Source organism: Macaca thibetana, chromosome 7 (genome assembly GCF_024542745.1).
Source record: "Macaca thibetana thibetana isolate TM-01 chromosome 7, ASM2454274v1, whole genome shotgun sequence".
NCBI lineage: Eukaryota > Metazoa > Chordata > Mammalia > Primates > Cercopithecidae > Macaca > Macaca thibetana.
The window spans coordinates 73,284,539-73,296,900 of NC_065584.1; the positions used below are offsets into that span (position 1 = coordinate 73,284,539).

General features: G+C 43.4%; 1 protein-coding gene across 2 annotated transcripts in view; it reads left to right on the forward strand.

Annotated features, from left to right (window-relative positions):
- Positions 1-12,053, forward strand: part of EAPP (E2F associated phosphoprotein) — a 29,050-nt gene extending 16,997 nt beyond the window's left edge. The window contains exon 6 of one of the 2 annotated variants that reach the window (XM_050798119.1): positions 11,483-12,053. In XM_050798119.1, coding sequence (XP_050654076.1) covers positions 11,483-11,759 — 277 coding nt within the window. In that variant the 3' untranslated portion in view covers positions 11,760-12,053. The remainder of the gene's footprint in view (positions 1-11,482) is intronic. The other variant, XM_050798120.1, reaches the window with a different exon arrangement.
- Positions 12,054-12,362: the final 309 nt, after the last annotated feature.

Here is a 12,362-nt window from a genome sequence, read left to right on the forward strand (position 1 = left end):
GGTGAGATCCCCATCTCTAAAAAAAAAAAAAAAAAAAAAAAAAAGGTTCTTTTCTAGTGCAAAATAGCAGCATAGAAGCAAACTGGCTTTCCTTCCACCTGCAGAATACCAAAACCAAATATACAGCACTGAAGCTATCATCACCAGTATCCCAGATCGCAGTATAAGGAGGAGACAGTTTCTAGGGCCACGGAGAAGTGAAAAAAATTTAAAGCAGACAGTAAGAGAATTGTTCTTCCATATCTGCTTATCCTTCTCCACAATCTGCCTGGCACCAAGTGAGCAGAAAAATTCCCCTGAGCTCAAGATTTTTACATTAGAAAAAGTGAGATTGAAGTGTACAACCAGCTTCTTTACCTTTTTGAGTTCTCTAGTAAGAGATTTGTCCCTGCCTCAACCCATAGGAAGCACTGAGAGTGGCTGAAGGAAAAAATATCACTGAGGATAGCCAGAGACAAAGAAGGATATAGGCAGAGACAAAGCCAGGTCCCAAGTGTGAACCCTTAGCCAGCATTCCCATCCTACTAGGATATCCCTGTCCTCTTTGGGACCCACCCGCGGCTTCATTTGGAACAGGCAGCACTCTCAGTGTTTACTAGAACTGTGGCTTAAAGTGCCATCTAGTGCCAAAAAGGAAGCAGTGACATAGTGGGAAGAAAGAAGAAAGAATATCAACATGCAAATTGCAAATTACAAAGTATCTCTAGGTAAACATAACTAATAACCAAAAAAAGCCAAGCAGAGAAGACTGGAATAAATAATCCTTCAATACAAAGACATACCTTTACATCCATAAGACACAGTAGCAAATGGAACCATGACCTCTTCAAATGGATAAAACAAGGAATCAGTGACTGACCCCAACAATACTATGATGTGTGAACTCTCTGACCAAGAATTCAAAATAGCAGTTTTAAGAAAATTCTCAGGCCGGGCGCGGTGGCTCAAGCCTGTAATCCCAGCACTTTGGGAGGCCGAGACGGGCGGATCATGAGGTCAGGAGATCGAGACCATCCTGGCTAACACGGTGAAACCCCGTCTCTACTAAAAATACAAGAAAATTAGCCGGGCGAGGTGGCGGGCGCCTGTAGTCCCAGCTACTCGGGAGGCTGAGGCAGGAGAATGGCATGAACCCGGGGGAGCGGAGCTTGCAGTGAGCCGAGATCGCGCCACTGCACTCCAGCCTGGGGCACAGAGCAAGACTCCGCGTCAAAAAAAAAAAAAAAAAAAAAAAAAAAAAAAAAATTCTCCAAGACAGCCCAGACAATTCAGAAATTTATCAGAGAAATTTAACAAAGAGATCAAAATAATTAAGAAATTATGGGCACAGTGGCTCATATCTGTAATCCCAGTACTTTGGGAGGCCAAGGTAGGAGGATGGCTTGAGGCCAGGAGTTTGAGACCAGTCTGGGCAACATAGTAAGACTCTGTCTCTACAGAAAATGAAAAAACTTAGTTGGTGTGTTGGCATACGCTTACAGACCCAGCTACTTTGGAGGCTGAGGTGGGAAGATCACTTGAGCCCAGGAAGTCGAGGCTGCAGTGAGTCATGATTGTGCCACTATATTCCAGAATGGGTGGCAGAGTCAGACTCTGTCTCTAAAAGAAGAACAAAATAAAATACAACAGAAATCTGGGAACTCGGACGGGCGCAGGGGCTCATGCCTGTAATCCCAGCACTTTGGGAGACCGAGGCGGGCCAATCACGAGGTCAGAAGATTGAGACCATTCTGGCTAACACGATGAAACCCCCTCTCTGCTAAAAATAAAAAAAATTAGCTGGGCATGGTGGCAAGCGCCTATCATCCCAGCTACTCGGGAGACTGAGGCAGGAGAATCGCTTGAACCCGGGAGGCAGAGGTTGCAGTGAGCCGAGATCATGCCACTGCACTCCAGCCTGGGCGATGGAGCGAGACTCCATCTCAAGAAGAAAAAAAGAAATCTGGGAACTCTGAGAAATACATTTGCTGAACTAAAAAATTCATTAGAGGCTCTCAACAGCAGAAAGGATCAACAAAAGAAAGAATCAGTGAGCTTAAAGATACACTGTTTGAAAATGCACAGAGGAGAAAGAAAAGGAATGAAGATCTCCTACAAGATATAAAATATTACCTCAAAAGATTAAATCTAAGAATTGGTACTCAAGAGGGAGTAGAGCAAAAGCAAGGGGTAGAGAGCTTATTCAAAAAAATAATAGCAGTAGCTGGGAATGGTGGCTGACACTTGTAATCCCAGCACTCTGGGAAGCGGAGGTGGGTGATCACCTGAGGTCAGCAGTTCAAGACCAGCCTGGCCAACATGGTAAAACCCTGTCTCTACTAAAAATGTAAACAAATTAGCTGGGCGGGGTGGTGCATGCCTGTAATCCAAGCTACTTGGGAGGCTGTGGCAGGAGAATCGCTTGAACCCAGGAGTCAGAGGTTGCAGTGAGCTGAGATCACACCATTGCACTACAGCCTGGGCAACAAGAGCAAAACTTGGTCTCAAAAATAATAATTATAATAATAATAGCAGAAAATGTCCCAAAACTTAAGAAGAAGATATTTATGGCCAGAGAACACCAAACACATTTGACCCAAATAAAACCACCCCCAGGCATATAACAATAAAACAATAAAACTGTCCAAAGGTTATGGACAAAGAGAGGATCTTGAAAGGAGCGAGAGAAATGAAGCAAATAACATAAAATAGCTACAGTTCATCTGGCAACAGACTTCTCAATGGAAACTATACAGATCAGGAGGGAGTAGAATGAAAAAAAAAAAAATGCCAGGCTGGGTGTGGTGGCTCATGCCTGTAATCCAAACGCTTTGGGAGGCCGAAGCGGGTGCATCACTTGAGGCCAGGAGTTTGAGACAAGCCTGGCCAACATGATGAAACCCCTCTCTACTAAAAATATTTAACAATTAGCTGAGCGTGGTGGGATTTGCCTATAATCCCGGCTATTTGGGAGGCTGTGGCACGAGAATTGTTTGAACCTGAGAGGCACAGGTTGCGGTGAGCTGAGATTGCACCACTGCATTCCAGCCTGGCAGACAGAGTGAGACCCTGTCTCAGAAATAAAGGACTGGGCATGGTGGCTCACGCCTGTAATCCTAGCACTTTGGGAGACAGGGGCGGGTGGATCACCTGAGGTCAGGAGTTCAAGACCAGCCTGGCCAACATGGTGAAACTCCGTCTCTACTAAAAATACAAAAATTAGCTGAGTGTGGTGGCACGTGCCTGTAATCCCAGCTACTGGGGAGACTGAGGCAGGACAATTGCTTGAACCAAGGAGGTGGAGGTCGCCGTGAGCCAAGATCACGCCACTTCACTCCAGCGTGAGTGACAGAGTGAGACCCTGTCTCAAAAAAAAAAAGAAAAAAATAGAGAAAAGAAAGAACTGGGCCAGGCATGGTGGCTCATGCCTGTAATCCCAGCACTTTGGGAGGCTGAGGCAGGTGAATCACCTGCGGTCAGAAGTTTGAGACCAGCCTGGCCAACACGGTAAAACCCCATCTCTACTAAAAATATAAAAAATTAGCTGGGCATGGTGGCAGACACCTGTAATCCCAGCTACTCAGCAGTCTGAGGCAGGAGAATCACTTGAACCAGGGAGGTGGAGGTTGCAGTGAGCCAAGATTGCGCCACTGCACTTCAGCCTGGGCAACAAAGGTGAAACTCTGTTTCAACATTAAAAAGAAAAAAGAAAAGAAAAGAAACTTGTTATATCTGTAAGATTTTTTTTGTGAGCTTCATGATAACCATAATGCAAAAACCTATAATAGATTCACCAAACTCAAAAAGCAATGGATTAAAACATACTACCAGAGAAAATCACTTAATCACAAAGGAAGACAGTAAGGAAGGGAAGAGTTACAAAACAACCAGAAAATAAGTAGCAAAATGCCAGTAGTTGTATTAGTCTGCTCTTGCACTGCTATAAGGAAATAACCGAGACTGGATAATTTACAAAGAAAGAGGTTTAATTGGCTCACAGTTTCACAGGCTGTATAGGAAGCATGGCTGAGGAGGCCTCAGGAAATTTTTTTTTTTTTTTTTTTTTTTTTTTGAGAGGGAGTCTTGCTTGTTACTCAGACTGGAGTGCAGTGGCACAATCTTGGCTCACTGCAACCTCCACCACCCAGGTTCACGCAATTCTCCTGTCTCAGCCTCCCAAGTAGTTGGGACTACAGGCACACGCCACCACTCCTGGCTAATTTTTGTATTTTTAGTAGAGATGGGGTTTCACCATATTGGTCAGGCTGGTCTTGAACTCCTGACCTCAGGTGATCCACCTGCCTTGACCTCCCAAAGTGCTGGGATTATAGGTGTGAGCCAGCACGCCTGGCCAGGAATCTTTTAATGATGGCAGAAGGCAAAGGAGAAGCAGGCATATCTTACACGGCCAGAGCAGGAGGAAGAGAGACAGGGAAGGTGCCACATACTTTTAAACAATCAAATCTTGTGAGTCCTCACTATCACAAGAGCAGCACGAGGGGAAATCTGCCCCCAAGATCTAGTCACCTCCCATCAGGTCCTACCTCCAATGTTGGAGATTACAATTTGACATGAGATTGGGGTAGGGACACAAACCCAAGCCATATCAGTAGCAAATCCTTACTTATCAGTAATAACACAATGTGAATGGACTCACTTCTCCAAATAAAAGGCAGACAGTGGCTGAATGGATCAAGAAACAAGACTCAACTGTATGCTGCCTAGAAGAAACTTACTTCACTTGTAAGGACACATGGACTGAACATGAATGGGAAAACATATTTCATGCAACTGGAAACCAGTATAGGAATAGCTGTCCTTAAAACAGACTATAAATCAAGGACTGTAAAAAGGAAACAAAGAAGTTTACTATATAAAGGGGTCAATTCAGCCAGAGGAATTTATATAACAGTATAAATATCTATGCAGCCAACATTGGAACTCCCAGGTACATAAACATTAATAGATCCAAAGGGGCCGGGCACAGTGGCTCGCGCCTGTAATCCCAACACTTTGGGAGGCTGAGGTGGGAGGATTACCTGAGGTCAGGAGTTGAAGACCAGCCTGGCCAACATGGTGAAACCCCATGTCCAAAAAATGCCAAAATTAGCTGGGCATGATGGCAGGTGCCTGTAAGCCAGCTACTCGGGAGGCTGAGGCAGGAGAATCGCTTGAAGCTGGGAGGTGGAGGTTGCAGTGAGCCAAGATTGTGCTATTGCATTGCAGCCTGAGTGACAGAGTGAGACTCCATCTCAAAAAAAAAAAAAATCTGAAGGGAGAGACACAATACAGTATTAGTATTGCAATACAATAATAGTAGGGGACTTCAACACCCCACTCTCAGTAATGGACGGATCATCCAGATAGAAAACCATAAAGAAACATCAGAGTTAAACTACACAGTAGACCAAAGAAGCCCAACTGACATTTACAGAACGTTTCACCCAAATAATCTAATGATATACCTCAAAGAACTAGAAAAGCGGGACAGACCAAATCCAACGTTAATAGAGGGAAAGAGGCTGGGCATGGTGGCTCACACCTGTAATCCCAGCACTTTGGGAGGCTAAAGCAGGTGGATCACGAGGTCAGGAGTTTGAGACCAGCCTGACCAACCTGGTGAAACCCCGTCTCTACTAAAAATACAAAAATGAGCCGGGTGTGGTGGCGTGCACCTGTAATCCCAGCTACTCAGGAGGCTGAGGCAGGAGAATCGCTTGAACCCGGGAGGCAGAGGTTGCAGTGAGCCAAGATCGCACCATTGCACTCCAGCCTGGGCAACAGAGCGGACTCCATCTCAAAAAATAAATAAAAGGAAAGAAATAATAAAGATCAAGGCAGGGCCGGGCGCGGTGGCTCAAGCCTGTAATCCCAGCACTTTGGGAGGCCGAGACGGGTGGATCACGAGGTCAGGAGATCGAGACCATGCTGGCTAACACGGTGAAACCCCGTCTCTACTAAAAAATACAAAAAACTAGCCAGGCGAGGTGGCGGGCGCCTGTAGTCCCAGCTACTCCGGAGGCTGAGGCAGGAGAATGGCGTGAACCCGGGAGGCGGAGCTTGCAGTGAGCTGAGATCTCGCCACTGTACTCCAGCCTGGGTGACAGAGCGAGAATCCGTCTCAAAAAAAAAAAAGATCAAGGCAGGAATGAATGAAATTGAGACCCCAGGAAACCCAAACAAACAAGCCAGAAGATTAATGAAATTAAAAGTTGACAAATTTAAAAGATACAATTGACAAACCTCTTAGACTAAGAAAAAAAGAGAAAAGGCCCAAATAAATTAGAAACAGAAGAGAAGGCATAACAACTGAGACCACAGAAATACAAGGAATCAGGCTAGGCGCGGTGGCTCATGCCTGTAATCCCAGCACTTTGGGAGGCCGAGGTGGACAGATTACCTGAAGTCAGGAGTTCGAGACCAAACTGACCAACATAGTGAAACCCTGTCTCTACTAAAAAACACAAAATTAGCCAGGCATGGTGGTGCATTCCTGTAATCCCAGCTACTTGGGAGGCTGAGGCAGGAGAATCACTTGAACCCAGGGGGCAGAGGTTGTGGTGAGCTGAGATCACACCATTGCACACCAGCTTGGACAAGAGTGAAACTCCATCTAAAAAGAAAAAGAAATACAATTGGCCAGGTGTGGTGGCGCACACCTGTAATCCCAGCACTTTGGGAGGCCAACGTGGGCGGATCACGAGGTCAGAGATTGAGACCATCCTGGCTAACACGGTGAAATCCCATCTCTAATAAAAATACAAAAAAGTTAGCCAGGCATGGTGGCGGGTGCCTATAGTCTCAGCTACGTGGGAGACTGAGGCAGGAGAATGGTGTGAACCTGGGAGGTGGAGCTTGCAGTGAGCCGAGATTGCACCAGTGCACTCCAGCCTGGGCGACAGAGCGAGACTCTGTCTCAAAAAAAAAAAGAAATACAAAGAATCGTTAGACACCATTACAAACAATTATATGCCAACAAATTAGAAAACCTAGAAGTGAATAAATTCCTGAACACATACAGCCTACCAAGATTGAACCATGAAGAAATAGAAAAACTCAACAAACCAATATTGAGTAATGAGATCAAAGCCATAGTAAAAAGCCCCTTATCAAAAAAAAAAAAAAAAGAAAAAAGCCCAGTACCTGATGGCTTAAAGAGCTAATACCAATTTTACTCAAACTTCAAAAAAAAAAAAAAAATTGAGCAAAATATTGGAATACACATTTCTCAAAAGAAGACATAGAAATGGCCAACAAGTATATGAAAAAATGTTCAACATCACTAATCATGGATGGAAATGGACATCATGGAAATGGAAATCAAAATCACAATGAGATATCTCACCCTGTTTAGAATGGCTTTTATAAAAAAGACAGGGAATGTGGGATGCTGGTGAGGATGCAGAGAAAGGGGAACCCTTGAACACTGTTGGTGGGAATGTAAATTAGTATAGCCACTATGGAAAACTATGGAAGTTCCTCAAAAAACTAAAAATAGAACTACCATATGATCCAGCAATTCTGCTACTGGGTATATATCCAAAAGAAAGGAAATCAATATATCAAAGCAATATCTGTACTCTCATGTTTATTGTAGCACTAGTTACAATAGCCAAAATACCTACCTAAGTGCCTATTGATCAGCAGGATGAATTATAGTTTAAAATAATCTATTGTAGAAAAAATTATTGTATATTTCACAATAGCTAGAAGAGAATAATTCAAATGTTTCTGGCATAAAGAAAAGATAAATATTGGCTGGGCATGATGGCTCATGCCTGTAATCCCAGCACTTTGGGAGGCTGAGGCGGGCGGATCACCTGAGGTCAGGAATTCAACACCAGCCTGGCCAACATGATGAAACCCTGTCTCTACTAAAAATACAAAAATTAACCGGGCATAGTAGCACGTGCCTGTAATCCCAGCTATTCAGGAGGCTGAGGCAGGAGAATCGCTTGAACCTGAGAGGTGGAGGTTGCAGTGAGCTGAGATCACAACATTGCACCCCAGTCTGGGTAAGAGTGAGACTGTCTTAAAAAATAATAAATAAATATTTAAGGTGATGGATCTCTCAATTATACTGATTTGATCTTTACAAATTATATGAATATGTTAAATTATCACATGTACCCCCTGAAAATATGTGCATCTATGATATATCGATAAAAATTTTTATTTAAAAAGTAGCTTTGCTAATAAAGCACTTGTCAGTGCTAATAAGGATTCGGTGAAACTGCGTATGTGTTGTGCAATGATGTAATACCTTAAAAGAAAAACTATTATCTCTACTCACAGCACTTCTGATACCAAATGTGTGGAGCTTCCGCCCCCCCCATATCAAACAATTTTCAATTTTCTGTGGACATGGAGTATCCTGCAATATAATTCGGACACTACTGGAGTTAGTGCAGAACCCACAGGTTGAGATCAGTCTTATTAAGACTGCCTTCACCACTTCAGATGCCATTGCAAGTAGGAGGTCCCTAGGTTACCCATGCCTTTTATCCAATTGGCCTGTAAATTAGGGGTTCCTTTTTTTTTTTTTTTTTTTTTTGAGACAGGGTCTCACTCTGTCACCCAGGCTGGAGTACAGTGGCACCGTCTCTGCTCACTGCAACCTCCGCCGCCCAGGTTCAAGCGATTCTCGTGCCTCAGCTTCTCAAGTAGCTGGGACTACAGGCGTGCGCCACCATACTCCGTTAATTTTTGTATTTTTAGTACAGATGGGGTTTCACCATATTGGCCAGGCTGGTTTCAAACTCCTGGTCTCAAGCTATCTGTCCACCTCGGCCTCCCAAAGTGCTGGGATTATAGGCATGATTTTTTTCTTCTATTAGTAGCCTTATAAGTGGCTGTCTTAGTACATCTTTTGAATCAAGTTAACTGAAAATAAATAATGATATGGGTGGTCGATTTGTTCTAGGAACTAATGAGTAACCATTTGTGGTTTATTCTTATTACCTGGCTTGAGGTTTGTGATGATTTGTAACAATTTTTTACTGTACATATGAGCCTTATGCATTTTGCATATAAGTTAACAAAGACTTTGTTTATGAGATGAGGTCTTTGTACTTAAGTTGCCTCTCTTCCAATTAAACCATAACATAGGGTTCCTATATTCAAAAGTTTCTTCATGATCTAATTGGCCCTGGTGAAAATTACGTTCCATATTAATGCAAGGTTCTAATACAATGGAGTAATTTTTTTTTTAATGAAAATTTTATTTAAAGTTTGGGGAAATGATCTAAGACTTCTAAGAGTGTTCTTTTTTTTTTTTTGAGCTGGAGTCTCATTCTGTCACCCAGGCTGGAGTGCCGTGGTGCAATCTCGGCTCACTGCAACCTCCACCTCCCAGGTTCAAACGATTCTCCTGCCTCAGCCTCCTGAGTAGCTGGGATTACAGGCATGTGACATCATGCCTGGCTACTTTTTGTATTTTTAGTAGCGACGGGGTTTCACCATGTTGGTCAGGCTGGTCTTGAATTCCTGACCTCGTGATCCGCCCGCTTCGGCCTCCCAAAGTGCTGGGATTACAGGCGTGAGCCACTGCACCCGGCCTTCACCAGTGAGTGTTCTTTAAGAAAATAGTTTAGGTTGGGCGTGGTGGCTCACACCTGTAATCCCAGCACTTTGGGAGGCTAAGGTAGGAGGATCGCTTGAGGCCAGGAGTTCGAGACCAGCTTGGGCAACATAGGGAGACCCCCCCCCCCACAAAAGAAAAAAATTAGCCATGCATGGTTGTGTATTCCTGTAGTCTTAGCTAATTGAGAAGCTGGAGTGGGAGGCTCACTTGACCCTGTGAGGTAGAGGCTGCAGTAAGTCATGATTGTGCCACTGCACTGCAGCACTCTTGCTCTGGGCAAGAGAGTGAGACCTCGTCTCAAAAAAAAAAAAAAGAAAGTTTAGAAAAAATTATTTGTTCTGATGCACAAGGGATACAGAGAAAGGGAAAAATATATATTAACGTGATAAGGGATTCTTAGAGATCTGAGACAGATAAAGTCATGCAAGCAGTTACAGTTAATACAAGAAACTAGAACTATTTATGTTTGAAGATATTTTTTGAAAGGTTAGATTATTTTTCCCTGAGAAGTGCCCACTTGCACATTCTTTTTTTTTTTTTTTTTTTTTTTTTTTTTTTTTTTGAGACGGAGTCTCGCTCTGCCGCCCAGGCTGGAGTGCAGTGGCCAGATCTCAGCTCACTGCAAGCTCTGCCTCCCGGGTTCACGCCATTCTCCTGCCTCAGCCTCCCGAGTAGTTGGGACTACAGGCGCCCGCCACCGCGCCCGGCTAGTTTTTTGTATTTTTTAGTAGAGACGGGGTTTCACCGTGTTAGCCAGGATGGTCTCGATCTCCTGACCTCGTGATCCGCCCATCTCGGCCTCCCAAAGTGCTGGGATTACAGGGTTGAGCCACCGCGCCCGGCCCACTTGCACATTCTTACTTCCTGGTGGTTTTGATGGTAGTGAAGGTGAAGGTTAATATTTGGAGCTAGTGAGTGCACAGTTTGAGCTCACTGTTTTTAGCCAGATAGGTATTTTTGTTACATGAGGTCTAAGGGAAAAAAAAAAAAAAACTTACTAAGTGGGAAAATAAGTAGGAAAATATTACATATATGAGGTGAACAAAGTCGGGGGATGGTTTCTGGATGAAATTGTTCTACCTTGGATCATCAAGCATTAGATTCTCATAAGGAGCACGCAACTTAGATCCCTCGCATGCGCAGTTCACGATAGGGTTCACACTTATAAGAATGCAATGCTGCCGCTGATCTGACAGGAGGCAGAGCTCAGTTGGCAATGCTTGCTTGCCCGCTGCTCACCTCCTGCTGTGCTGCCCAGTTCCTAACAGGCCACAGGCTGGTACTGGTCTGTGGCCCGGGCTTTGGGGACCCCTACGTTAGACTGATCAAATATATAATAGCTAAGAGTAGACATTATAAAGTCAGAAGCTCCTTAAGCTTTTAAACCTGTAGCTTTTACTAAAATGTTGATCACAATGGCGCCATCTAAAATGAGAAGAGGGCAGAGTCTCAGGCCACAATGTGAAAAGACAGTAGTCAAAGATTAGTGCACATTACCTGGCAAGTTTCCAACAACTTTTTTCTAAGTTTAAAGAGCAAATAAATTTTTTTTCCCTTGAGATAAAAGTTACTTCCAAAAAGCAGAAGGAAAGAGACACATTTCTTCTTTATACTGTTATATACTAAAATGTTTCTTCTGCCTGGTGCAGTGGCTTGTGCCTGTAATACCAGCTACTAGGGAGGCTGAGGCAGGAGGGTCACTTGAGGCTAAGAGTTCAAGGCTGCAGTGAGCTGTGTTCACAAGTTTTAATTATTCTTAAAACAACTGTTTAAAATTTCTTTAAACTTGCTTCTTTATTCCTCTGTCTTTACTTTGGTTGGTATTTCAGTTAAGTTTTTGGTGTTCTCAAATTTTATCTAAATGGATAAACTATTAACATAGAACATAAACCCCGATTCTCCATTTCATTTTTCTCTTAGGCATGAATCGTACAAAACTCAATATAGAGCAATGTTTGTGATGAATTGTTCTATTAACAAAGAGGAGGTTCTAAGATATAAAGCCTCAGAGAACAGGAAGAAAAGGCGAGGCCATAAGAAGATGAGGTCTAACCAGGAAGATGCTGCCGAGAAGGCAGAGACAGATGTGGAAGAAATCTATCACCCAGTCATGTGCACTGAATGTTCCACTGAAGTGGCAGTCTATGACAAGGATGAAGTCTTTCATTTTTTCAATGTTTTAGCAAGCCATTCCTAAACAGCCCAACTGGCATTTAATTACCCAATACTGTATATAAGGCAAATATGGACAGTTACTTTCCTCCTGCCTGTTCATAAGTGACACTGAGGAAGCAGTGTTTCTCTTTATAAAGAAGAATAGTTGTCAGCCTTCATTCATCTCTTACATCTCTCACCCTCTCCTTTTCTTTTTTCCTTAGATTTTCCCCCCTTATTGATGAGACTGATTCATTCTGTTTTTGATGAACATTTGGAAATGGGGGGCTTTTTATTAAGGCTCTTTAGAATTAAAATGTTATGGAATTATAAGCAATCTTTGTTTCTGAGTATTATTTTTACTTTGGATGTAGCTTTGATGTAATTAAACTGGAAACTCTTTCCTGAATTGTCTGTATTGTTTTTGCTAAGATGTATCTTTATTCACCTCCACCCCACAGGATGGAATGACAATATTTATTAACTGTTACAATTGTGTGGAGTACGCCACTAGCCTTGGCTCCTGCCTGTAATCCCAGCACTTTGGGAGGTCAAGGGGGTGGATCGGGAGTTCAGGAGTTTAGGAGTTTGAGACCAGCCTGGCCAACATGGTGAAACCCTGTCGGTCTCTACTAAAAATAGAAAA